The sequence below is a fragment of the Buteo buteo genome, chromosome 17 (genome assembly GCF_964188355.1).
Source record: "Buteo buteo chromosome 17, bButBut1.hap1.1, whole genome shotgun sequence".
NCBI classification, from domain to species: domain Eukaryota; kingdom Metazoa; phylum Chordata; class Aves; order Accipitriformes; family Accipitridae; genus Buteo; species Buteo buteo.
In genome coordinates, this window is record NC_134187.1 from 15,720,985 (window position 1) to 15,744,521 (window position 23,537).

General features: G+C 40.5%; 1 protein-coding gene and 1 long non-coding RNA gene across 3 annotated transcripts in view; one reads left to right on the top strand and one right to left on the bottom strand.

Annotated features, from left to right (window-relative positions):
* The window catches only part of LOC142040840 (uncharacterized), a 33,955-nt gene that overhangs the window by 1,477 nt on the left and 8,941 nt on the right, over positions 1-23,537 (top strand). For both annotated transcript variants that reach the window (XR_012653308.1, XR_012653309.1), the window contains exon 2: positions 13,612-13,805. This is a non-coding gene — a long non-coding RNA (uncharacterized LOC142040840). The remainder of the gene's footprint in view (positions 1-13,611; positions 13,806-23,537) is intronic.
* On the bottom strand, positions 5,846-15,005 carry CIMIP5 (ciliary microtubule inner protein 5). The gene is made up of 3 exons (XM_075049134.1): positions 13,587-15,005; positions 11,230-11,269; positions 5,846-10,589 (listed from the first exon to the last, which is right to left on the bottom strand). Exons 1-3 carry the CDS (start codon positions 13,844-13,846, stop codon positions 10,398-10,400), a joined length of 492 nt encoding a protein of 163 aa, XP_074905235.1. The 5' UTR covers positions 13,847-15,005; the 3' UTR covers positions 5,846-10,397.

The window sequence follows — 23,537 nt, forward strand, 5'->3', positions numbered from 1 at the left end:
AGGCATAAAACTTCTTCTTTTTCATTTTAATGAAAGTTGGATTTCTGTATGACTAATAGTTCGTAACACGGTTTAGTTTCAGCTGTTTTGCATTTCTCACAAATTGTTTTCTCTTGTTTTGGTAATATGATTTGACAAACAGGTTTATTACATTCATTCTACATACCTTTAGTGATATTTTAAAACAATATTACTAATGCTTAATTTGTAAATCATGTTGCCCTCTGTGTAATTCAGTCATAAAAAAAAAAAAGACGCACATATGTAGGTTACATAAAATCTCAAAACTCTGATTGAAATAAATGCCCGCCCAAATAAGGAATTTTAATTTAAAACCTGTGTTTCTGTTAATATAATTCAAATTAATCAAGCTTTTCAAACGCAATAATCTCAAAAAGAAAAAAAATTAAGTTAACATAGTAACTGTTCTAAGATTTTCTTGATCAACTGAATTCTCAGCCTCGTGGGAGTATTGTGTACTTGAAAAAAGGGTTGAGTAACTCATCACACAAAATGAAGTTACTTCATTTAAAATTAGGTGTGAGGTATAGATGTGTCTGTCATTTCAGATAATCTGAAAATAATAGAGAAATATTTAAGGTATGACAAAAAAATTTAATCTGTGAAGAGTACAAGAAATTCAGTTTTATATCAAATTTCAGACTCATACTTGTTAAGTTGCAGCAGAATGCAGAACCACTTTACAGTTCAGTGAATAAATTCATTACGTTTGAATCTATAGTGCTGATTGCTTGTTTCACAGCAGACAGGCAGTGGTTTAACACTGCTGCACCTCAAATAGGAATGCAAATATTGATTTCTATATTAAAAAAAAAAAACCAGAAGGAAAATAATCTTTCTGTAATAATGGAAGACAAAAAGCCAAACCAGGAATTTTTTTCCAATAATGATGTTGGCTTATCATAGTTGAGTTTTTAAGCAAAATAATGCCTTGAATTTTGTGGTTTTGTAAGGAATGCAGAAAGTGCTCTCTTGCTTGTTATTTCCACAGCCTACCATGCTAGCAGGGAATAGTTCATTTCATAGATAATTGGTGTTTTAAGCTCCAGGTTAAAATAAAGGAAGTTCCACAACTGGGGTACCTGTGGGGATGGAGACAACCCACAGGAGACGTGTGGAGGAAGGCTGGGAGTGGACAGCGTTGGCCAGGGACAGGAGGCCGCAGGAGGCTTGCTCACTTGCCCTGAGAAAGGGGTGTGATGCTGTGTGAAAACACGTGACCCGGGAAAGAAACTGGAGGAATTGGATGTATCAGCACAGTTGCAGAGCTGTGACCTCTTTGGGATCATGGGGACAGAGTAGCATAGCTCATGATGAGCGCTGTGATGGAAGGATACAAACTCTTTTAGAAAAGCAGGCAGGGAATTGAGTGGAAGTTGTATTCTACACAAACAGGTATCTGTTTGCCTGGAGCTTTCCTCCACTTTGGAGTGAGCAAGGAGCCAACGGAGATCTGAGGGGTCGGGAACGGTGGGGAGACCAGCATGGGTGACATTGTGGGGGCATCTGCTATAAATTGCCTGGTGAGGAAGAGGAAGTAGATGAAGCCTTAAATAACTAAAAGAGTTTGTGATTGTAGGCCCAGGCTTCTTTCAGAATGTAAAATTGCTCTGACATCTGGAGGAGCCACCTGGTGGGGTAAAAGCAGTCTAATTTTTGTGGGGCATCAAGAACATTTTTTTTTGACCCAGATGCTGGATTTGTTACTCAGAAACAAGGAGGAACTAGAAGGCAATGTACAGGTCAAGGGCAGCCTTGGCAGCAGTGACTACAGGATCTTAGAGTTAAGATCCCAAGAGAAGTAAGGAAAGCAAATAGCAGAATAAAGAAATCTGTGCTTCAGAAGGATAGAATTGGGCTTGTTCAGGAAACCTGCCTGTCAGTATCCCTCAGGAAATTGCTGTGGGGGGTGACCATACTTGTAGCACAAAACCAGTCTTCCCAGTGAGCTGAAACCTGAGCAAGCATGGCAGAAGAAGAGCTTGGCCAAATGGGCAGTTCTTGCCTGAACTCAGACACCAAAAGGGAGGGTTTGGAAGATGGAAGCAGGGATGAGCTAAGGATTGCCCAGGCATGTGGGGATGGAGTTCAGAGACCAGAGCTCAGCTGGAGTTGAAATTGGCAAAGGATGTGAACAACACCAAGAAGTGTGTCCACAGTTACTTTGGCAACAAAAGAAAGATGAAGGAAAATGTGGGCACACGCTTTGACAAGGTAGAGGACGTATTTAAGAATGGCAGGGCAAAAGCCAAGTTGTTCAGTGCCATTTTTTGTGTCAGTTTTTACTAGCAAGGTATGCTCACAAGCCTCTTGGGTTCCCTGAGCCTAGTGGTACAGTCAGAGGCAGTGAAATATTAACCACGATGGAGGACAGAGTTGGGGACCGCAGAAGCAAACTGTACAAAGGCTGCTCCGTGGGACCAGATGGGATGCATCTAGGGGTGCTGAAGGAGCTGGTTGACATTATTGCAAGGCCACTGACTATTTTTCATCTTTGGCAGGTTGTGGTTATCAGAGGAGATTTCCAGATGACTGGAAAAATGCAAATGTCAAATCTTCTTGCAGGAAGGAGGATCCAGAGCATGACAGGCTGGTCAACCTAACCTAAGTTTCTAGGAAAATTATGGAGAAAATCCTCCATAATGGCCTCCTCTGGCTGTTTCCAGGTGTGTGAAAGACAAGATGGTCACTGGGAACAGCCAGTTTGATTTACCAAGGGCAAATTCTGTGCCTTAGTCACCCTGAGTGCTTTCTCTGAGAGAGCTAGCTTGGTGGATGAGGGAAGAGCAGTGGATGTCATTTACCTTGACTTTAGGCAAGGCCTTTAAGATGGTCTTACTTAGCATCCCCGTAGTGAAGGTGAGGAGGCACAGGCTGGATGGGAAGACCACAAGGTTGGTGGAAAACTGAGCAGCTGGGCTCAGAGAATAGTTGTTAGCAGACTGACATTCAGTGGGTGGCCAAATTATGGGTGGTGTTTCTCAGGGGCTGTTACTGGGGCCAATACTATTTTAAGTTTTGCATTAACAACCTGGCCAAGGGGTGGAGTGTGTTCTCAGCAGGTCTGTGGATAGTACCACCTTGCTGGCAGCCTTAAGCACGCTTGGCAGTTGAACTGCCACTTGGAGGGATCTTTGCAGGCTGAAAAGATGGACTGACAGAAAACTGATGAAGTGTAATAAAAATTAAAGCCGCCTGTGACAGAGTAACCCCATGCATCAGTAAAGACTGGGGGCCAACAGGACCGAAAGCTATTTTAAGGAAAAGGACATGGGGGTTCTAAGGGACAACAAGTTGAATGTGAGTCAGCGTTGTGGTCTGCCAGTAAGATGGGCAACTTCATCTTGGGCTGTGTTAGCAAGAGGATAGCCTGCAGGTTTATGGAAGTGGTCTTTCCTCTCTAACACTTGTGAGAGCACACCTGGACTACTGCTGAACACTGGAACAGGGGCCAGAGAGGCTCTGGAATCTCCATCTCTGGAGATTTTCACAACTCAGCAGGACCAGGTCCTGAGCAACCTGATGTAACATCAATGTTGGCCTTACTTTGAGCAGGGGATTGGCCTAGAGGCCTCCAGAGGTCCCTTCTGTCCAATATAACTTATTTAACTTACTTTAGTCCTTATGCAAGCTGCATATTTGAGGCCTCATTCTACCACTGGAGGCATCAAGGTAAAAGCAAGGTAAAAATTATCAAGACTTAAAAAAAAAAAGGATGACTCTGATTCTAGCTACTCTTTGTATTTCGCTGTATTTGCTGAACGCTTTTGTAATGCCCAAGGACTGGGAGTTTTACTATTGACTTGAGTGGTAAGACTGATGCAGAGCTGTCACAAAAGCTCGCCATGAGGTAGGAGGATATCTCTGGGCTGAGAGACTCCTCGGTGGCAGAATGACAGTGTTTCGACTGATTTGAAGAACCTCCTCTTACTAAAGGGTCCAATGGATCCCTTTGTACTTCATGTTTGAGGTTATGTTGTACAAGTGTGTGTGATAGGAGTATAAATGAAACATTGGAGGTTGCATGTAGTTCATTGGTTTTGTGTGCGGTATGTTATGTATATTTGTGGCAAACTGAAAATATGGCTGTATTTATATAAGGTTTACTTCATGTTAGGCTGAACAGAAGCATCACAAATTGAATGAAAGTACTGTAAGCAAAAAAAACCTCAAACCCTGTTGACTCAGTGTTTGCTCTGTGAAATGGTTTATTCAGTTAACTGAAGGCCTGAAGGCCATTCTGGGTAATGGCATGTTATCTAAAATAATATGGTTAGCTAAAAAGTAGTACTGCAAGAGCCTAGAATACCAAACACAGACTTAAAAACCTAACCCAAAACCTAACAAAGCCAAAGAACTGGGAGGAGCAAAAGAGAAGGAAAATATATTAACTAGTTTGTACTGGGACTTGTTAAACTGATTTTCATATTAAATTTAGAATTGTCACTTTTATGTAGAAAATCTACATTGAGCTTGTAGCCCAGAGACGGGGTTGAGCTGTAGCATTTGGATCTGGAACTGGCATTGTTCTAGATCCATGCTTACATCTGAATTACTCATATAAGAGGCTTTAGTAAGAGTTGAGAGTGTGAGTACATTATGGCAGACCTTACTAATGTCCTGGTGTGTGGTGCCTCCTGCATTCGTGCTAGAGGTCTTATGATTCTCCCAGAGCATGCAAATGTATCTGTCAGCACTGAGGAGCAGCGACAGTATAATCATGCTTGTTCCAGTAAAGAAAACCATCAGCTCACCAGATCTGAAACACTGCCATGCGCTGGTTTCTCCCCATGGCTTTTATGTTTTCAGTGAAAATCAGTTTGGTAGCCCTATGGTAATACAATGCTAGCAACGTATCAGCATTTTGTTAAGTTTTGCTATAGAAGAGTTTCTGTAAACATTGTGTTTTCCATCCATTTGGCTTTTAAGAGAGCTGCTAATGAGCATTGTGATAGTTGCAGATGGTTCTGTGCCACATCATTGGTTTGGTTTATTTCTCTTTCTCAGCAATTCCTGTAGTTGAAATAAGAATTACTGCATGAATACATTTGTTATTTCACAGATTATATAAAATATATCCAATGATGGTAATTGGTCATTAGTAAATGCGGAAAATAGACTCAGAGTTTCCTCTGGGCATTCCCCAGGTAAAGAGACAGTTAAGAGACATTTGTGGCAGTTTTGCTCCATCAACCTAGCATGAAGGTCTTGTGCTGAGGTGAGGCTGTAACCCCAGATACTTGGAAATTCCATTTCTAAGTACTGGTGGTTTTGTGGATGCATACAGCTTCTGAGAGAGGCTTTGAGAAGGTTACAGGCTGAAGTCAGTCTATGGTGTCTGTGCCGTCTGACAGAAGAGGGCTGTGGGCAGGGCTGTGATTGACAGAACTGTGCAAGCGCCTCTTCAGCCTTTGGCAGAACTTCTGAGTTTCTTGGAGAAGCATCTGTGTTTCAAGGAATTCATCCAAGCAAACATGAAGTTTTCTGAAGAGGGAAAAGCATACCTGACATGGATTCAGAGTAGTGAGTAGAGTTTTTAAGAGTGGCATCCTGCTTTAGGAAAGGTTTACTGGTTTCTGTCTGGGCAGGATTTAGGAAAAGCAGCGTGAGGCCCTAACAAATTATTGTTGATTTCTAAAACCAACAAACAAAAGAATACCCCCACTTCAGAAAAATACTGTCTGCTTTAAGATGAACTTCAATTCAGAAATTTTGTTCTGTAGAATGTTCTTTATAGAAAGCAAACAACGTGAATGTGTATGTACATAATACGTACAAACATATGATGATGCCTGGACTGTCAGTATTGTCCATCTAATGTTCATAAATAATTATCCTTTCCCTTCCCTGTTTAGGAATCTTACTGTTTATGCAGTAATTTTCACAGAATGATGAGACCTCCTTTGTAGGAAAACCCATTTAGTAGTTGTTTACTTTAGAGTAATTTAAAGGACAAGAAACAGTTTTAAATAGTTTTTAAGAAACACAGTTGGATTTACAGTCATCACTGATCTTATAAAACAAAATTTTATAGTTAAGATGCCACCTGGGAACTGTATACAAAGACTGTCTAAAAGTATGAGACATACAGGTTTATATGAAGTTACATATGTTATGTTTTGTTAAAAAATGTATTTTTCACGCTTTTTTATTATAAATGGAACTCAACATGAGAACACACAAAATTTGGAGGCACTGGAAGCATCCATGCACCAAGTTACAATTAATATTAACAATCCTTAAAAGTCCACCAGAGAAAGCAGTGTATCTAACTGAAGAATTAAATTAATATAGCTACCCACTTGTGCTCTTTAACTGAAAGAAATACAGAAAATGAATTGTCTAAACATGTATAATCTATTGTTTGAGATCTGGCAGCAAAAGGGAAAAAAGCTTGTAAAACTGAAGCACAAGTGATACATCATAAGAACTCTTTACAAGAAGCTTACAACACAGTTTAGTATTTACACAATCTCTTTAATAAATGGAATTTCCACTGATTATTTACAGATTTCAATGCTGTTGCCATCTTATCCAGTCTTTCCAAGAGACTCTGCTTGTGTAAATAAGGATTAGTTGGCAAAGTTAATTATGGTAAAAGAAAAATGGTTATTAAACTTGGGATGCAAATGGCATCTAGGGGATATCTTTTTGCTGCCTTCTACTTGCAGATGCTAAGGCAGTTTTGATTAGGGCCTTGGATATTCCCAGAGGGCCTTTCTGGAGGTTACTGTATGTGGTAGAAAGATCCAAACTAACTTTGGAAACATAACACTGGGTACCAGAGGAGGCCTAACTGCAGCAGCATAAAATAATTTGCATTTCCAAAGGAAGTGTAATAATTGAACAAAATAAGGTGTCCAGTGCAATACAATGTTCCCATATCACATGGATTATCAGATCTATTCTACATGGGAAACTTTTTTCTCTACACAGTCACTTTCCCCTTAGAGATACTCATTAAGATGTCAGGTGTTTAAGAGTTGCTGTTGATTTCATTAGGAAATAGGAATGAACTGGAGTTTTGGGGGTGAACAGAGCTATTCCTATCCAGTTGTTGCCACCAGTATTTTAGTCATTTCAATTAGCTCAATCAGAAAGTCAAGGTATTAACTTAATTCCACATCAAAAGAGGCAGTACAGTTGTGGGTTGCTGTGGTCTTGAAACAAGGCACAGAGCTACATTTTCCAAGGTTCCATGCTTCAATGATTAAGCCAAAAATCCTTGCATATTTTGGCTCCACTTCAGGTATACCTACAGTCTTTCCTGTTGTGATCTATTGGACTAAAGTGACCTGTGCAAAGCAGTACATCTGAGAAGGAGTGCAGGGGTGTGTGAGGGTCTTACTGTGTACCCAGTGCAGGAACTGCCTGGCATCTCAACGGGTGCTTTATCTGATTAAGGGCACAATCAGGACTACACTTCATTAATAAAGGCTTCCTGAAATTGTTGAAAGAAAATTAGTTATCACCATTCATACATGTGACATAATGACATGAATGTGCTCTTTGAGAAGTGTTCTTACATGGCTGTCAGGAGGGCACTAGTCAAGCCTCTCAGATGTGTGCAATTAAGAGAAGCATGTCTAGACTTTGTGAAAAGCATTTTCTATGAGTAGTTAGAAGAACTAGAAATATATTTTCTATCAAAAAATCAGGTGATTAATCTGTATTTTAGAGGTGCATCTATTTAAACCTGGTGTAATTGAAAAAGGATTTTTTACTATTCTTTTTGAATGTGTGTGAAAAATCATGTTTGCAAAGTGTATTCTGATCCCAACTCTGGTGTAGTCAGAGAATTGGTGAAAAGCTTTTCCGATGGTCATTCAATTTATACACTAAAAGATAAACTCTATTAAATACATCATTCTTGGCAGATGTGTGTGTTTAACCATCAAAGGTGGAGATTCCTCAGGGAATCCATTTCAGTGCTGTGTTAGCCTTACTACAAGCTTCCCAAAAAGTTAACATGATTCTTCCTTGCTATAATTAAAGCCTGTTATTTTTACTATTGTCTGCCACTTACATGAAGTGCAAATTATTCCTTTTCTCATTTCAGAACTCTACATGTATCTAAAGACTGCTATCCTCTTCCCAGACTGCTTTTTCCTCTTCAGGTTAAACTTTTAACAGTCTTTTTAATCTTTCCTCATAAGACGTATCTTCCCGTACTCCAGTTACCATCACTGCTTCTCTAGGCTCTGCCTAGTGGCCCACATTTTTACTGTAAGACATGGAAGGTCTTGTCCAAAATTGGAAGAAGTGCTTCAGCTGAAAAAATGCCAGTGCTAAGTGAAGTGGGAGGATTAAATTGTGCACTGCTTAGGCCATCCTCTTTCCCATACCCTCCATTTTGTGGGAACTCTCTGGGAGAGGGACTCTCTGGATTCACACACAGCAAACAGAGTCAAGAAGCTGGAATTATTTAATGTCCCTTGAAATTAAAAAGGAATTGTGTAACACTGTCTTGCTATAACTTAGTGTCCTTTTCAGTGGATCACTTAGATGTGGAGTGAGTGCCATCTGGAGGTTAGGAAACGTGGAGCTCTGTGTGCTTTCATGCTGAAAAGCAAAATCCCCATGCTTTATAAATGAAATGTTCTTACCTGAATAGGAGCTTGAGCCTGACAGATACTGGACATCTGCCACTCAGTGTAGAGCTTATGACCCATAGCAAGGCATGAGGCTGCTCAGTATGTCTCAGAGTAAGGCATGCAAGTGTAATGACTTTTAGTATTATGCAATCACCAATAAATATGTAACCTCTGAGTGGCCTGTGCAGTTTTTGGAAGAAGCTCTGAACAACATGTGGACAAGGAAAGGCTTGATCTCCTCTCCCTCCTTCAGATGTTTGAAGATAAACCAGTTCCTGGTGCAGTTTTCTGCTCACAGGAGAGAACAGAAAGCATTTTAGCTGAACAAGAAGGTATCTTTTTTAAAGAGTAGATTCCCATTTGGTGTGCCTGAACACAGTTGTCTATTGCAATTCATGTCTGCACAGAGTGGAACCAGTCCTCCTCGCTTGGGCTGATTGCATGATGTGGTCTTCCTTCTCTAGCTGTCATCCTAAAAGCCTTAATCCTCCAGTTCTCACTGTGTTGAGAAAGCCAGGAGGAGAACTGCCTGGTGCTGTGACTTCAGTGAGTGGGATTTGGCTTTTCTTTCTACAGCGTCTTTTTGTTTTTTTCCAGAGACCACTCGGGTGTTGACAGTGATCACACTCTTCCATACCACCTCTTGTGCTTTTGAACTCTTTCTGCTGCTGAAGTCTAATAAAAACAAATAGCCTTAGTTGCAAAACATAAGTATACGCATCTCCACTTTAGTCTGGTGAGAGATTGCAGCCTGTTGTATCAAGGCAATGCTTATGGCTTCTGTGTTGATCTCCACCCAGGACTGAGCATGATTCTACAGAAGCTACACAGAGTTCAAAAGACATATATTTACTCTCTCCATGCTCTGCTGATTACTGCTTTTTCCCTACAGAACAACAAGGTCATAAACAAAGTTTGCACCTATATAATGAAGACGCACTAGTGAACAGGCTTTAGGTATTATGTCGATTTAGCTTGGTGATGGTTTCTCTGGGCAACCACAGATTTTAGGAATTATGAACCTGTTAAATTCAAGGCTGATGGTCCTAAGAGTGTAAGACAGGTTGCTGAGACAACACGCCTTCAGAGCAAAATGTGAAAGCCTGCTTCCTTGTCAATGAGTTTCCATCAGCTAAACCAGAAAAAAAGAATAAGAGAAGGGAAACTGAGAGCAGCAAATCTAAAGAAACAAAACCGAAAACTAGTGTGAAAAAAATTTGGTCTCCCTCTCTTAGCAGGGAGGGGTGAAAAAGCATAGAACATGTCTCACGTGCCTTAAATTTTATTCTTTAGAGCAAGCTTAAACATGCAGATGACAGAGGCTGATCAATCCTTGGCTAACTACATGAAATGCAACAAGCTGCTGCATTTTGTTGCACTGACTTTCAGAATTGAATGTATATTGTTTATGTTGGGATTCATCTGAGTGGGTCTTCATTAACTTTATTTTCACGAGATAAAAGTTCAGGAAGAAATTGCCTTTTGGCTGTAATCTTGTTCTTTCTGATGTTCGTAGCAACCTTACTGTAGACTTGCATGGGAAGATGGATGAGATCTGTAGTGCTAACTCTCTATATATGGCCCAGTCCCTCCAAATACAAAGAATATTGCCTCCTATGACATTGTTAGACAACATCCATCTTTGGTCTTGAAAGAAGGTCCATGCTAGACAGTAGTATTGGTCTCTCTGAGGAAAAGATCGTGGAATTTTTTACATGCTGTGGAGTCTGTTGGCTAGAACCATTCAACTTGCTTTGTTACAGTTGTATTTTTACTGAAGCACTAGGAAAGCTGGAGCTCACCCTCAAGTTTCCTCTTCCGTGCTCCACTGCTGAAGAAGTAATCCATGTTTACCAGAGCCCTGCCAAGTTCAGTATTCATTCGACTGCCAACAGTCTGGTTGGTTGAGTTGGGAACTTTGCTTGAGAACACAGGCATATAGTTTGGCAGAGGCTTCTGCTCCTTTTTGTTACCCTGGATGAAACAAAGACCGTTAATAAGTTTTCAGAATTACATCCATTGCTTGTTACGAAAATACAAGTTACTGAGATTATTTATAATATCAGCACTTTTGCTTTTGAAATTAGTATTTGAATATACTTAAAGATGTCACACTGAATGTATGTGAAACTGTTGGAAGAAATAACAGGGAAAAAAATTGTTTTACTTTGTCTTACATGGGAATAGGATAACACAGGGAAATGAATAATTTTCAAATACATTGCATAAAATGTCAGCTGGGACAGAAGTTAGCCTGCTCTAGAATGGTCATGATGTGGGAGGGTTTTTGTTTAAGTTTTAGTAAGTGGCTTGGATTTCAGCATGACATTATCCTACAAATTTTCTCCTGGGAAGATGGTTATTCTAGCACTTGTCTTTCTATGGAGTTGTTAATACTGAAACAGATTGAACACCCGCACATACTGTATTTCTTTATGGCGTAAGCAGCAGATGAAAGGCACTTCAGTTGTCTTTTATTTTTCCTAAAGATTTTAGTCTTAAAGCATTTGCCGATTATGCCTAGGTATGCTTCAATTTGAAATATTAGCCTGGTACAAATTGAGAAAAACTAAAAAGAGCCTGGGTTACAGTTGAATGTTTGTTTAAAACTTACCATTTGGTCATAGTCCTTTAGGAAACTCCAGTTGTGGTACCTTGGAATAGAAGTAAAAAATGCAGTGTAAAATATTCTGTCTTTAAATAAAATAGTTAATGTTGGTCATATTTGAATCCCTATTTAACTGCTCAATTTGATACTTACAGCCCAGCTCTTACACCTGCAAGCTCTTTGTATTGAAACCTGTCTTTCCTGTGGTGAAGCCCAGGGTTTTCTTTATTCCCATATAAAGCCCATACTACATGAGGAGTGGGTGTTTTTTGCTAAAGGAATATGAAAATAGCATGTCCACAATGTATTCTTTGCACAAATGCAGATAAATTAGCAAAGTCCTGAGTCACTCTGGCAAACTTTTGTCCCATGCCTTGAGGAAGACACAGCTGCTTATTTTTTAAATGACCGATACTCTGCTCTTACCAATTCTGGTAGGAATTTCCAGAGCTGTATTTGCTGCAGGCAAACACCCATGGGAGTATTTTGTGCAGATAGGCAGCAGTGCTAGGAGCAAAATGAGTCCAAAGACCTGAGTTTTGCTCTTCAGGTCTGTTCTATACCTGGTGTGGGACTACAGGGCAATTCCTTTGATTTTCTGTCCTTTGCTTTCCCTGGCCCAAAATGGAGAAAACTAAAGTTCACCTGCTATTGTAAAAGTACTGTGACATCAAGAGAGTAAACAGTTAACTACAGCTGTATTTGCAGCAGGGCTCAAGGGACACCTGGGTTGACTCTCTGAGCTGGTTACCTGTGTCTATACAGTGGTACATCGAAGCTCATTGATCTAGTGTTGAAGCTGTACATCCTTCTGAATTGAGCTCATCTGTACAGCACAGCCATGTACCATGTGGAGCTAGGAGCATTGGATTTCTGTGCTGCACTCCCCCATCCAGTGCAGATACGCCCTAAGTGCAAGTAAAAGCTGTTTTATGATTGTTGTGTTTATCACTATATATCTTGGTGTAGCAGCACAGCATAGAGGTCCTAAAATTTTTTATCTTGCTATGCTAGCCACTATTTGAACATAGCAGATTTGGGTGTTACTGGGTGGTGCTAATTACTGAGAAATGCTTGGGTCTCAGACATTTACCTATATCCACTACAAGTCAGACCACTAACACATAGCAGCCTTCCCCATCACTGTTTTTGGGATGGGGATGTGGAGCTGAAGGACAGTTCTCTGCAGGCTCTAGCATGTGTAGTCTGATGAATCCAGCTTTAGGCATCTGTCCTTCATGTGTCTGTCCTACCCTTTTACAAGAGTTTCTGTCTTCATAGCTAAGACTGGAGAGCAGGACATGCATCAGCTATATGATGTGTTACCTATCTTACCCATGAAAGTGAGTTTGCACCAGTATCCGTGCCTGTGAATCCCAGGGTGCATGCACAGAGAGAGAGTCCCTCTTGGTGCCTTAGCTAGGGAATGGGTGTGGAACATACTGGGCCCATTTGGGATGAGTCTGAACACACAGCTGTGAAAGAATACATTGCCACCACAGCCCTGGCTTTGCATGCATCAGGGTCCTGACGTCAGCCTTTCCCTCAGGTAAAAGGGAAGCCAGACAGGAGTGCAAATGCATCTCTGGAAAAATCAGAGCTGTGATTTCTATCTCCTCCAGAAGGCTGAGGAGGACGAGGGTTTTCAGATGGTTTCTTTTCCCATTCTAAAAAAGCCTGAGAGTGATGTTCTTTTTCCTCCCTTTCCTTTAGCTTGGCTAATTTGCAGTTGGAGTTGGATCTGATTTTACTTTTGCTAAGGATATTCTAATAGGCATGCTCATGCTGTGTACTGAAGTATGAACATAAACACTTAAGATGTCGCAGAGACAGAGAGGATCTTAATTTCAGTTTACTTCAGGTCACTGGTGTATACACAGTCAAAGCTTAGGTTGTATGTGTGCAGTTCAGTCTGCTGAAACACTCTAACAATGGGGCATGTTCAGTAGATTTACAGATTGGGAATACAAAATCATATTTTGGCAGAACACTCTGTTCAGCTTCCATTTCAGCCATTTCCAAGAATATGAGAAGAGGTGATAATATCAGTGTGTCTGCAATAAATTAGAAAGGTTGGCACATTTATATCTTCATTGTGGAAATCTCCATAAAGCTAAAAGATATTTAGCATGCAATTCTTTGCATCTCTTTTCAGCTTAAGCCCAGCATGTCAGGAGATATTAGCATAGATTTTGTCCAGTGAAGGAAAACAGAGATAATATAATCTTAGAAAGAAAGGTGTTAGAGTCTGATCCAAAGTCCCTGCAGAAGAAAATTTCCTTTGATAGTGTAGGCTTTGGATCAAGCATCAGTACCATTGTCAAGATGAGTAGAAGAGGCATGAACTGGAACAAGTGACTTACCAGATTTTTCTTGCTCTCTGTTCAGCCTCCACAGACTCTTTCCAGATCTTATGCTGTTGAACCTGGTCCTGCTGCAGTGCTGCCTGCTCGTCTGCCAAGGCCCGAGTAGCCGGTTGTGCAATGACAGGTCTTCTGGGTTGGGTGCTGCTGAGAGACACAGATGGAGCTGAGGCTGGTTGCCCCAGAGGTGTGGTTGCTGGTTGCCAAGACCTAACCAAGGTATTTCTCCTGAATCCAGAACCCTTTCCCAACTTGTCCATTTTGAGACTCACTGTGTCCCCAGTATTGCTAGGTATATTATGGCTGTTAGGAAAGTTAAACCTGCTATTGTTTGCACTTTCAAAGCTCCTTCTCTCCTAACGTTTTCTTTTAGCTGCTGATTTGGAGTGCTTTTAGAAAATGAACGTGCATGGCAGCACTGACAGGCAGTGCTGGGCACAGTTTTACTTCCCTCTTATTTAATGCTTATTTCCTACTGCTTTATCTTGCTTCGTTGCTTGAATGCTGAGGGAGTTTTCATGGTAACAGCAATTTTGCAGGAAACAAGTGTTACTGAAAGCCATCAGATCTCCAGCTGTAACCAGCAAACTCTCAGCTTATGAGGTGATTACTGCTGCTTGCAGCTGAGACCACCCTCTATTCAAAATCCTCAGAACAATAAAGTCTGGTTTAGTAGCAAAGGGTGATGTGGAGATTGCTGCTGAGTATGTCACAAGGACTTTTGTTGTCGTTATGAAGCAGAAGCAAAATCTCCTGAAAGCTGCTGGTTTCCCTGGTGTGTTTACTGTCTCTATTGGAAACAAGTCTGACTTGTGAATATTCACCAGAAAGGGAGTGGAGACCAGTGGGACAGCTGCTGGGGCCTTGAACTCTATTTGGGGCAGAGCTTGTTTGTTGAAAATAAGGTATTTCAACTAATCTGTGCTTTGAAAGCTCCTTATTTTCAGATTCTAAAAAAAGAGCAGCCAGAGATCATCAAAAGTCCTTTTTAAGTACTTGGAGATTTCTGCAGGAGGCATTAAGCAACTATGAGAAGTAGTTTTTCAGTAACTTCAAAGGGTTATTAGTATACAAAGTGAGAATTTTCAAAACAGTGTCCAAAATAACAGTGTTTTTCTTTACAGTCAGCCTGTTGGGCTTTTGTGGTATTAAGTCACTTCCTCAGGTATTTGTGACCTTGCAGGAAAGCAGAGTATTTTAAGTATAAATTTCCTCTGAAATTCTTGACGAACTTGTTTTTGAATAGTGTGGATTAGCTCCAGATGAAATCAGCCTCTTGCTTCATCTTCCTGGTAAATGCTAATGAACTTTGAATCTACTTTTCTAGGGTTTTTTTGGGCAGACTTAGTGCTTGCAGTCTTGGGAAATACATGCTGAATTTGGCAAATAATTTCTTTTAAAATAGTTACAACTACACAACAATCCAAACACTTCATGTAGACATATTTGAGCAAGAAATACTTCTATATTTGGAAAAATTATTCTGACTTTGAAGGTCAGAATAACATAACTTAAGAAGAGGTAAACTCCACCTGAAACCACAGTGTTTGCTTTGGGTTTGAATGAATTTTTAGTAGTCTTTTTGTTTGTTTGCTTGTTTTTCTGAGATAATTGAAACCGAAACAGTGTTTTTCATCTCTTTCGTCCAAAAAGCAAAAAAAGTCATGTATCCACGCAGCATTATCATGAACTGAAGAAATGAACTGTTTGCCAACCTGGCCTGATAGTTGTCTCTGTTCCTCTTGTGGAATCTGCTTATCCTGCTGCATTTGATCCAGAGTCCTCTCCAAGTTAGAGTGTGAGCAGCTGGTTGGAGAATGGGGTTTTAGCAGCATCTAGCTGCTTTAAAAGGAAGCTGAGGCATGTTTGGAAGACCCAGTGCATTAATCAGTGCACATGGGATTTTAGCTCCTGATCAGGTCAGGAAGGGATCCTGATGGGAAGTCTTTTCCTGTGCATGGAACACTTTTTAATTCTTCTTTACAAATTTCTTGTGTTATTTTAATTCTAATCCTTTCTTCAAGTCAATTTCTGCAAATTAAACATAATAAACTAAAAATGGTTATTGAGCTGAATGTGTAGCTTCCAAATGACTACTTGTAGCCACTGAATAAACTGGACGGAAAGATTACAAGCAGGTGTTTAAAGTCTTTGCCATTGGGTGGTGTCTGCAAAGAGGCATGACTTGTAACTACCCTGGTTTTGATGCAGGTGTAGGGCTACAAAGTGCCTCTCAGAACATCTTACTGAAAGGGAACTCATAGGTTAAAGCCAAATCTGTTGGTCTGAGAAGCCCCAACCTCAGAAAAGAAAGAAGTCTTAACTGTTTAGGACTTCTTTAGGCTTTGAACAAAAGTAAGCTATGAGTCTACATGCAAGTATTGGACACTTCATAGTGTTCAAGCCATTTGTCTGGAAATAATAGACGGGAATGGGATCATGGCTGTTTAAATAAGTTGGGTTTTAAAAAAATTACGATAATGTGACTTTAAAATGTAGCTACTGTTCCAAAAACAGATCACTAAGAGCTAAATTTTGAAAATTATCCCATTTTCTGTTGGGACCAGAAGTCATTAAGGGAGTGGTTATGCACCATTAAAGCACATCAAGGTGAGTGCAAAAGTGAAATTTCTGGGCGTTCCTCTAGATTCCTTACTAGATATTACTAGCCCATTTAGGCCATTTGCTAGATTAACAGCCCAGCAGAACTGCTGCAGATACTGAGCTGTTTCCCTCATATTACCATCTGCCAGTTTAGTATTTGTTTATTATAACGATGCGGGGCATTTAAGCAGGGAGCTCATTTGAATTCATACGACTGATTTACTCTGTACTTCTTTCATCCTGTAGGAGAATAGGTTGGTGTTTATTGTGGCTTCATGTCATATGTATCTATGTAAATTGATTATAGCATCTTTATTTTTTCTGGTTGGGGACATGAAACTTGAAAAAAGTAATGAATGTCACTGTAGGAGATGGTGCCTTTGCTTAGGAGTTAGGTCTGGGATTAGTTTATCTGACAAGCAGTGTTGGTGCCCATCATTCTAAGGAAGCAGTTGACTGAGGTTAGTGTTTTGTTGTTGCCAGACAAGTGATGATACACACTACAAATTCATCTGTGAAAAATATGTTATTTCCCCCTGTCAAAGGAAAAGATGTCTAGAGAGGCACTTTATGGAGGAAAAAGTTCAGACAAAACGTTTTTATTTGGCCACAAGAGGGTATTGCAGTATCAGTTATGCAAGACTTGAGCTACTGTTTGCCTTTATATGCACTGCCTTATTTTTAAAATACACACTTCTCGAAACTGATCATTTACATTAGGCAGTAGTTAAGAAAATTAGGTTTTGCATGCCAGTATTCGATGTCCTTGTCCAGAGGCAATTTCTGAGATGTTTTTTCTAAAATTTGTTTTGGTTTTTATAGTAAGAAGTTTCTCAAAGCTCAAGAAGTTCTCATAGGTTTCACTGGAAGCCAGGGACTTCAGAGGCTCATTCCAAAACACTGAAAAACTTAATGGAAATCACTTCGTTAAATGCAAGAATACATCAGTTACAGAAAGGAAGTAATAACAGGAGATGACTGTGTTGCTCCTTTGGTTGGAAGTGCATCTTGGTCCAGGATGGGCACTGTGAAAGTCAGGGAGACTCTGACCTCATTTTCCCACGTAGTCCTACTTGCAGGAATGAGATCTGAAATCTTTTTTAGCTCATTTGTGTTTCCCAGATTTTTCCTTTACATCCAAGTCTTGTACAATATACCTTCAATGTTGGTTTTCAGTTTTTCCATAAGTCAGTACTGTGTTGGGATACTTTCCTACAAAAGTTATGTCTTCTAAACTCTAAGGACTGTGTTGCCAAGTGTTCATGCCATGTTTTGTACAGTTCAGACCATGGAGGAGGGAGCTAGAAGGATTTCTGGATTCTCCCACTCCTAGATCTGATGCTGAATTTAGGAGAAGATGCATGGTATGCCTGCCTGTCTCCCAGCAAGTCTACCTGTAGAAGAAGAAAGATCACAGCCATATCATATTATCTTTGAAGAACAACTTTCCAAGGGGTGTGATAGTGATTTGATGGACAGCAAAGCAGTTTTCATACAAGAAAGTTTGTGTTTGTGAGAGATTGCAGAGATTTAAGAAACATACACATTTAAAAACACAAGTGCAGTGTATATTGTCATGTGTGAGTAAGAGGCAGGAGCAAAATTGTCAGCTGGAGGAGACGGCAGCTCTCTGGAGCCCAGCTTTTCAGAGCAGGTCACCATTCAGAAGATCTCTGCCACTTCACAAGTGGGACAGAGACCCACATGGAAATCTTTCAGTATGAGAAGTGTTGTCTGCCTCAAATAGTGACATTTGCATTGCCATCATCTTCCTCAAAGGGGTAAAGATCAGTCAAGTCAGTCAAGATTGCAGGCTGGAAGATGGGTCATGTCAGTGGTTAGCAGAACAGGGTGTTAGATGATCGATCAGAGGACACTGAGCACCCAGCAGAGAAGTGACGGATGGCAGAGCATTACTGCAGTGCTTTCTCACTGGCCCTGGGCGTTAACCACCAAGGGCCCTAGAAAGCCCAGAGGTGACAGATCCTGCTGACAAGCTGTGTCTTGGTCTTGCAGGAGCAGAGTGCCTTGGGTCACTGGATGCAGCCAGAATGAAAACAAATCCTGCAAACTACCAGTGTGGAGTAAAACTCCTTTTAAACAATTACGTAGCCTCATTAAAGGCCTCATGCATTAAGTTTTGCTGTAGCTTTCATAAAAAACCATAAACTTCTTTCTTGTCTTAATGGAGTTCTGCTGAGAGAGCCTGGCAAGTTGAGCGTCTGTTGCGTCGGCAGCGTACAAATATCACTGAGGGAATGTCTGCTTCCAGTGACACAGAGTCTGACACTTCAAAGTAAAATCAAAGCTGTAATGCAGACTGTAAGAAATCTGTTGTGGTTTTTTTTATCCTCTTCTTATAATGTAAATTCTAGTGTTACAAGGTACATTAGCTACTGATACGCAGCTTGCTTTATTTGAAACAAAAATTATTTACTTGGAAAAATATTATTTACTTGAAAAAAATATTAACCAGCAGCTATTCCATAGAACATGCAGGCCTGTTACATTAGAGTCTTCTGCTTAAACCTGCTGCCTGAGCAAGGTGATGGGATTTCAGGGAGGGAGTGCTGCACAGTTGTTGTGTGAGTAGGGGTGTTTGGAAGTATCTGGTTTGAGGAGAAAGAACTATATAAGAAGTGTTCCTCACTGGCTGAGGAAAGTTTTCAGTTGCTATTTCACATAATTTCGGTCTTAGAGGCTAGATCCTGTCAAGAAGTGCAATACTGCATGGACAACCAAAGTTGTTTTCATTAGTCAGAGCTGTTCAAGTCACAGCCTCACCACGGCAGGGAGCTCGGTAACTGCATAGTGAAGCTTGGCTTTATTCTGTTCATCCTTGCTGCTTTCTTGCACAGTTCATTAACAGGTCTAAGAGAATTTCAGTGTATAAAGTAATTAAGTACTTCTGAAAAGGATATACTTCATACTGCTTAAGTACCTAAGGCAGCAGTTTGACCTCTGGAGTCTGGCATAGCCCTACTTTTCTGTGCTCCTGCGATACGTTTCTGTTAACATCACAGCTTACAGGTCAGTTTGTAACAGCCAAGGAGAAGCCTTCATAAATACTGCAGAGATTCAGTTTTCTCTGTCTGCTGCCTGGCACACTGTAGTACTTACAGAAGTATTTTATCCTGCAGATTACAGTATTCCAGGTGTGTATCGCTATATATTTCAATGCTCAGGATGCTGTTCAGTTGTTTTTTTGATTATTCTCTGTTTTGTAGCTGTCTCCTCCAGCAGCTAAGAGTCTATTTGTTGATCTGCACTTTAATACAGTAAATGTTTCATTTACCATCTGCTCACTGTATTCAGAAAGGACATTAACTTTCTGTTTTAATGTGAGATACCAAAAATTCTCTGCTGCAATTTAGGCAAAGTTTTCAAATTGGGGTACCTAAAATTTGTTTTAAATTGTGTCTCTGGCTATTAAATGAAAGGGAGCCGTTTTCAAACATTCTTAGCCTTTGCAAGTTCTGTTGGCTGAGAATTGAGCTACTTCCTTTCAGATTTTTTTAAGATAACTGTCAAGAGTCTAAAATTGGGAAGCCTTGTCTGAACATGTCAATCACAAGCTTTATCTGGTTTTCATCAAAGCTTTTAGCATCTTCATTGCAGCTATTAGTGTACGTTTCCTTCTTAACTGTAGAAGCCAGTGTTAAATCATGCTTCAGGCTGATGTTTGGCCACCTCTGACTGTTGGGGATTAGAAGGAAGTTCTTCCTAAAGGCAGGATGTTCCCATAACTGGATGTAGGGGTTTTTGTGTATAGCCTTTTCTTTAATATGCTAGAATCTGGTGGGAAGTTTCTGGAGATGATAGAATTCAGGTCTGAAGCGACCTCACGAGGTCTCTAGCCCAACCTGCTCCTCACAGCAGGATCAGCTGTGAGATCAGGTGGTCAGGGCTTTATGCCATTGGTCTCAAAAGCCTCCAAGGATGGAGACTGCACAACCTTTTTGGGTAATGAGGCTCACCGCTTGTCTGTCCTCATGATGAAGTTTTGCCTTCTATAGTTGGAACCTCTCTTGTTTCAACTTGTGCCCATTTTATTTTGTCCTCCCACCGGGCACCGCTGTGAGCAGCCTGGCTGTGTCTTTCCAATAACCTCCTTGCAGGTACTAGGAGACTGCTCTTGGATCTCCCCACAGCCTTCTCTGCTCCAGGCTGAGCAGGATTTGATCACCGGTCACATTGCTTCTTATACAGATCTGTCAGAACTTTACCTAACTCACTGCATTCTCTAATCCCTGCTTGATTTGACCACATACACTGCTCATGCCCAGCAGAGCAGATGCTCCATGAGACCTAGAAAGGAAAGCAATGGAGTATACCAGGAAAGCACAGTCCATTTTGCCATTCTTTTCTTGGATCACCTGCACTGTTCTGTAGTTCAGTTGAGCCTTATTCCTTCTATGGTTGTAGAGGGCTTCTTTGTTTTGCTATGGAGTTGGAAACTTTTGCTCCCTGAAGAAATGGGCAGCCAGAACGATGTGAAATCTTCCTGGATGTCTTTTTGGAGCTTTGTATTTTTAGCTCAGTTGTACAACAGTTCCCATGTGAATACTCAAACAGTAAGGCAAAAATGAAAGGAAAACCTTTCATTTCTGACCTTAGGACCAGAGCAGCCAAACAGACTTTGAAAAGCTTTCAGACCAGACTTCCATTGTACCACATGCTTCATTAAAGGTCCTCTTAACAATATAATGAAGAGGATGGGAGCCTGGCTCTTAGGATGGGCTATATTCCAGTTTTCAGGACAGGTCCCAGTTTTTAGGAAACCTTTTGCTTAGGTTACTGCTTAAGTTTAGAAAGCTTCCAAAGCAGTAGACAGCTATGCAATTAAAAACAGAGTTTCAGAGTTAGAATAAATTTCTACTTTCTTACAACTGATCACTTAATGAGAAAAGGGCAAGACCTTTTCCTACTTTTTGTGTGAATTATCCACATAATCTACACACATGGATTATGAGGATTATATATCTGTCTTTAAAAGTCCAGCTTTGATCACAGCATTGACATAAGTGCATCTACCAGCCTTTTCCATGCAGACATTATAAAAAACTTTTCAGCAAAACTGAGATTGTGGAAAACTGTTGACCTGTTCAACCTGAAATATTTCATCTTGAATTGTAATGACATCAGTGAATCTTTGATGAACGAGAAGCAGGGTTTCCAAAACTCTTCCAGAATCTGGAGTCCCAGGACAGAGCGCAGAGAGTAAAGCCAGCAGCATCCCAGCATGGAGAATCCCATGCCAGGTGAGGTCTCCCTGCAGCTTCCACCATTCCTGCTGCTGAACAGCAGGAATCTCAAAGTTCTGAGATACTGGGCTACCTGCATACTTGGTTTCTGGGCAGACTACTCAAGGCTTCAGTATGTTTTTAAAAGAGTGAAAAAGGTAGCAACCAAAATAGGGATATTCAGAGGTGCTTTTTCATTCTTCATGGTATGCTGCAGCATTCCAGGTCATTGGTAGTTTAAACCATGAAAAGAGCATTCTGCAAATATTGGTTCTTGTCTGCTGTGCATGCTAAAGATCCTTTAAATGTATTCTGATTTGTTTAAGATTGACTAACCTGTGCAAAATTAGTTGGGTCAGTTGAGTTAGTCACACACAGAGGCATCTACTGCCATTTAGAAAGTCCTTAGGATACTTGAGAAATCCAGACAAGGCCAGAAGATCCCTAGCAAACCTGCAAGAGACCGGTGTCTTTCTATGACAGCGGGAGGGAAAGGCAGGAACATCTGGCTGTCAGACTGCAGTAGATGACTATAAGTGCATCAATATTCACATCTGCTGTCCAGTTTAGAGTGTTTTTCAAGCAAATCTCCCAGTCATCTCCACTTACTGTATTTTGGGTTGTGCCACAGGGTGGTCTTGGAACACACAGGCTCTGGGGACTCCTGGGTTGCTGCTGGGGAAGGCGAGCTGCACCCACTCTCCAGCTGCTCATGGGTGTTAACGCTGCGGACCAGGAAAGAGCAGGCAGCCCCTGACCCACAGGGTGGATTAAATGTCCTTGTAAGTCCTTCACAACAGTTGGTTTCGCTCCACAGATCCACACTACCTGCTATTGCAGACATGTTCCCTAGACCTCCATTACCTGTAAGGTCGGCGGAGATACCCTTATGGAGTCCTACATGCAGATGTTGAAAATGAGATTTCTTAATAGGAAGGAAAGGTATAACTACACCTATGTTAGGAAAATAGTGCAGGCGCCCGCTTTCTGGGTGGGAATCGGAAGCATTCCCTACCTTAGTGGAAGAAGTTTATTATTAAGTGATTGCATTAAATTGCATGATATTTCCTGTTACTTAGTTGCTGTTTAAAAAGGGACTTATCCAGGAGTAAAGGGAGAAGTTGGGTGGGGGAATTCATAGAAAAACAACTTAAATTCCCAGTTTTCTGTTAGAGGAAAGTATGTGTTTTTTCTCTATTTGATATGCTTTATATTTCTAATTCCAGCCGTTCTTCTTTCATAAGAGTTTTGTTTATATACTTGAACCTGACAATTGGAGGATTAAGGATGTGTTTGGACTGCCTTTTTTGCAAGTCTGATTATTAAAACCACCTAAGCCATTAGCATAAAATAAAAAGCAGAAAATTTCTTATACTTGTGGTTCCAGTAGGAGAGCTGTTCACAGGAGCCAAAAGTTTTGCTGGTGAATGAGTATATCCATTTTGGAAATAGCCTGCACTAGCTCTGTTGTTAAAATGGTACCATACTCTTGCAAAAGGCTAATTTAGGGATTTTGCAAGAAGCTTCTCTGTGCTGTATCTGTTTGCTCTTTGCCTGTTCCCATTCCTCCAGGGTCTCATTAACTTGCCATAATGTGAATATTCACCTAGGCTGCATACCTTAACTTGCACAAACCTACAATTTTGCAAGAGGACTAGAAAACAGCAACAATCAAAGCAGACTTTTCAAACTGCTGCTTCTTTTAAAGCTTTTATCACAAAATACAGATTAAAATGCCATTTTTAACCTAAAAAAACCCACTTTATCTTGCTTTTCTACATACCTTTGTTTATGGTGAGTATTCAGATTCATTTCCTTAGAATAAGGACTTCTCAGCGCCATGGTGTGTGATGGCTTCTTTACTTTATACTTTCTGTTTTATGGACTCCACTACTGATACTGTTGTTAGCTGCGTGAAGTAAATAGACTTTGAGAAAAAGATCACACCATAGCAACCCTCAGCTTCTGTTTACAGTTCAAATAAACGTCTGTGCCGTGGATATTTATGTCCTGAGGAATTTTCTAAACCAGTACACTAACTGGTTTAATAACAAAAGGATTAATGCAGATAAATTGAAGACAAATTTACACTCAGTATTTAAAT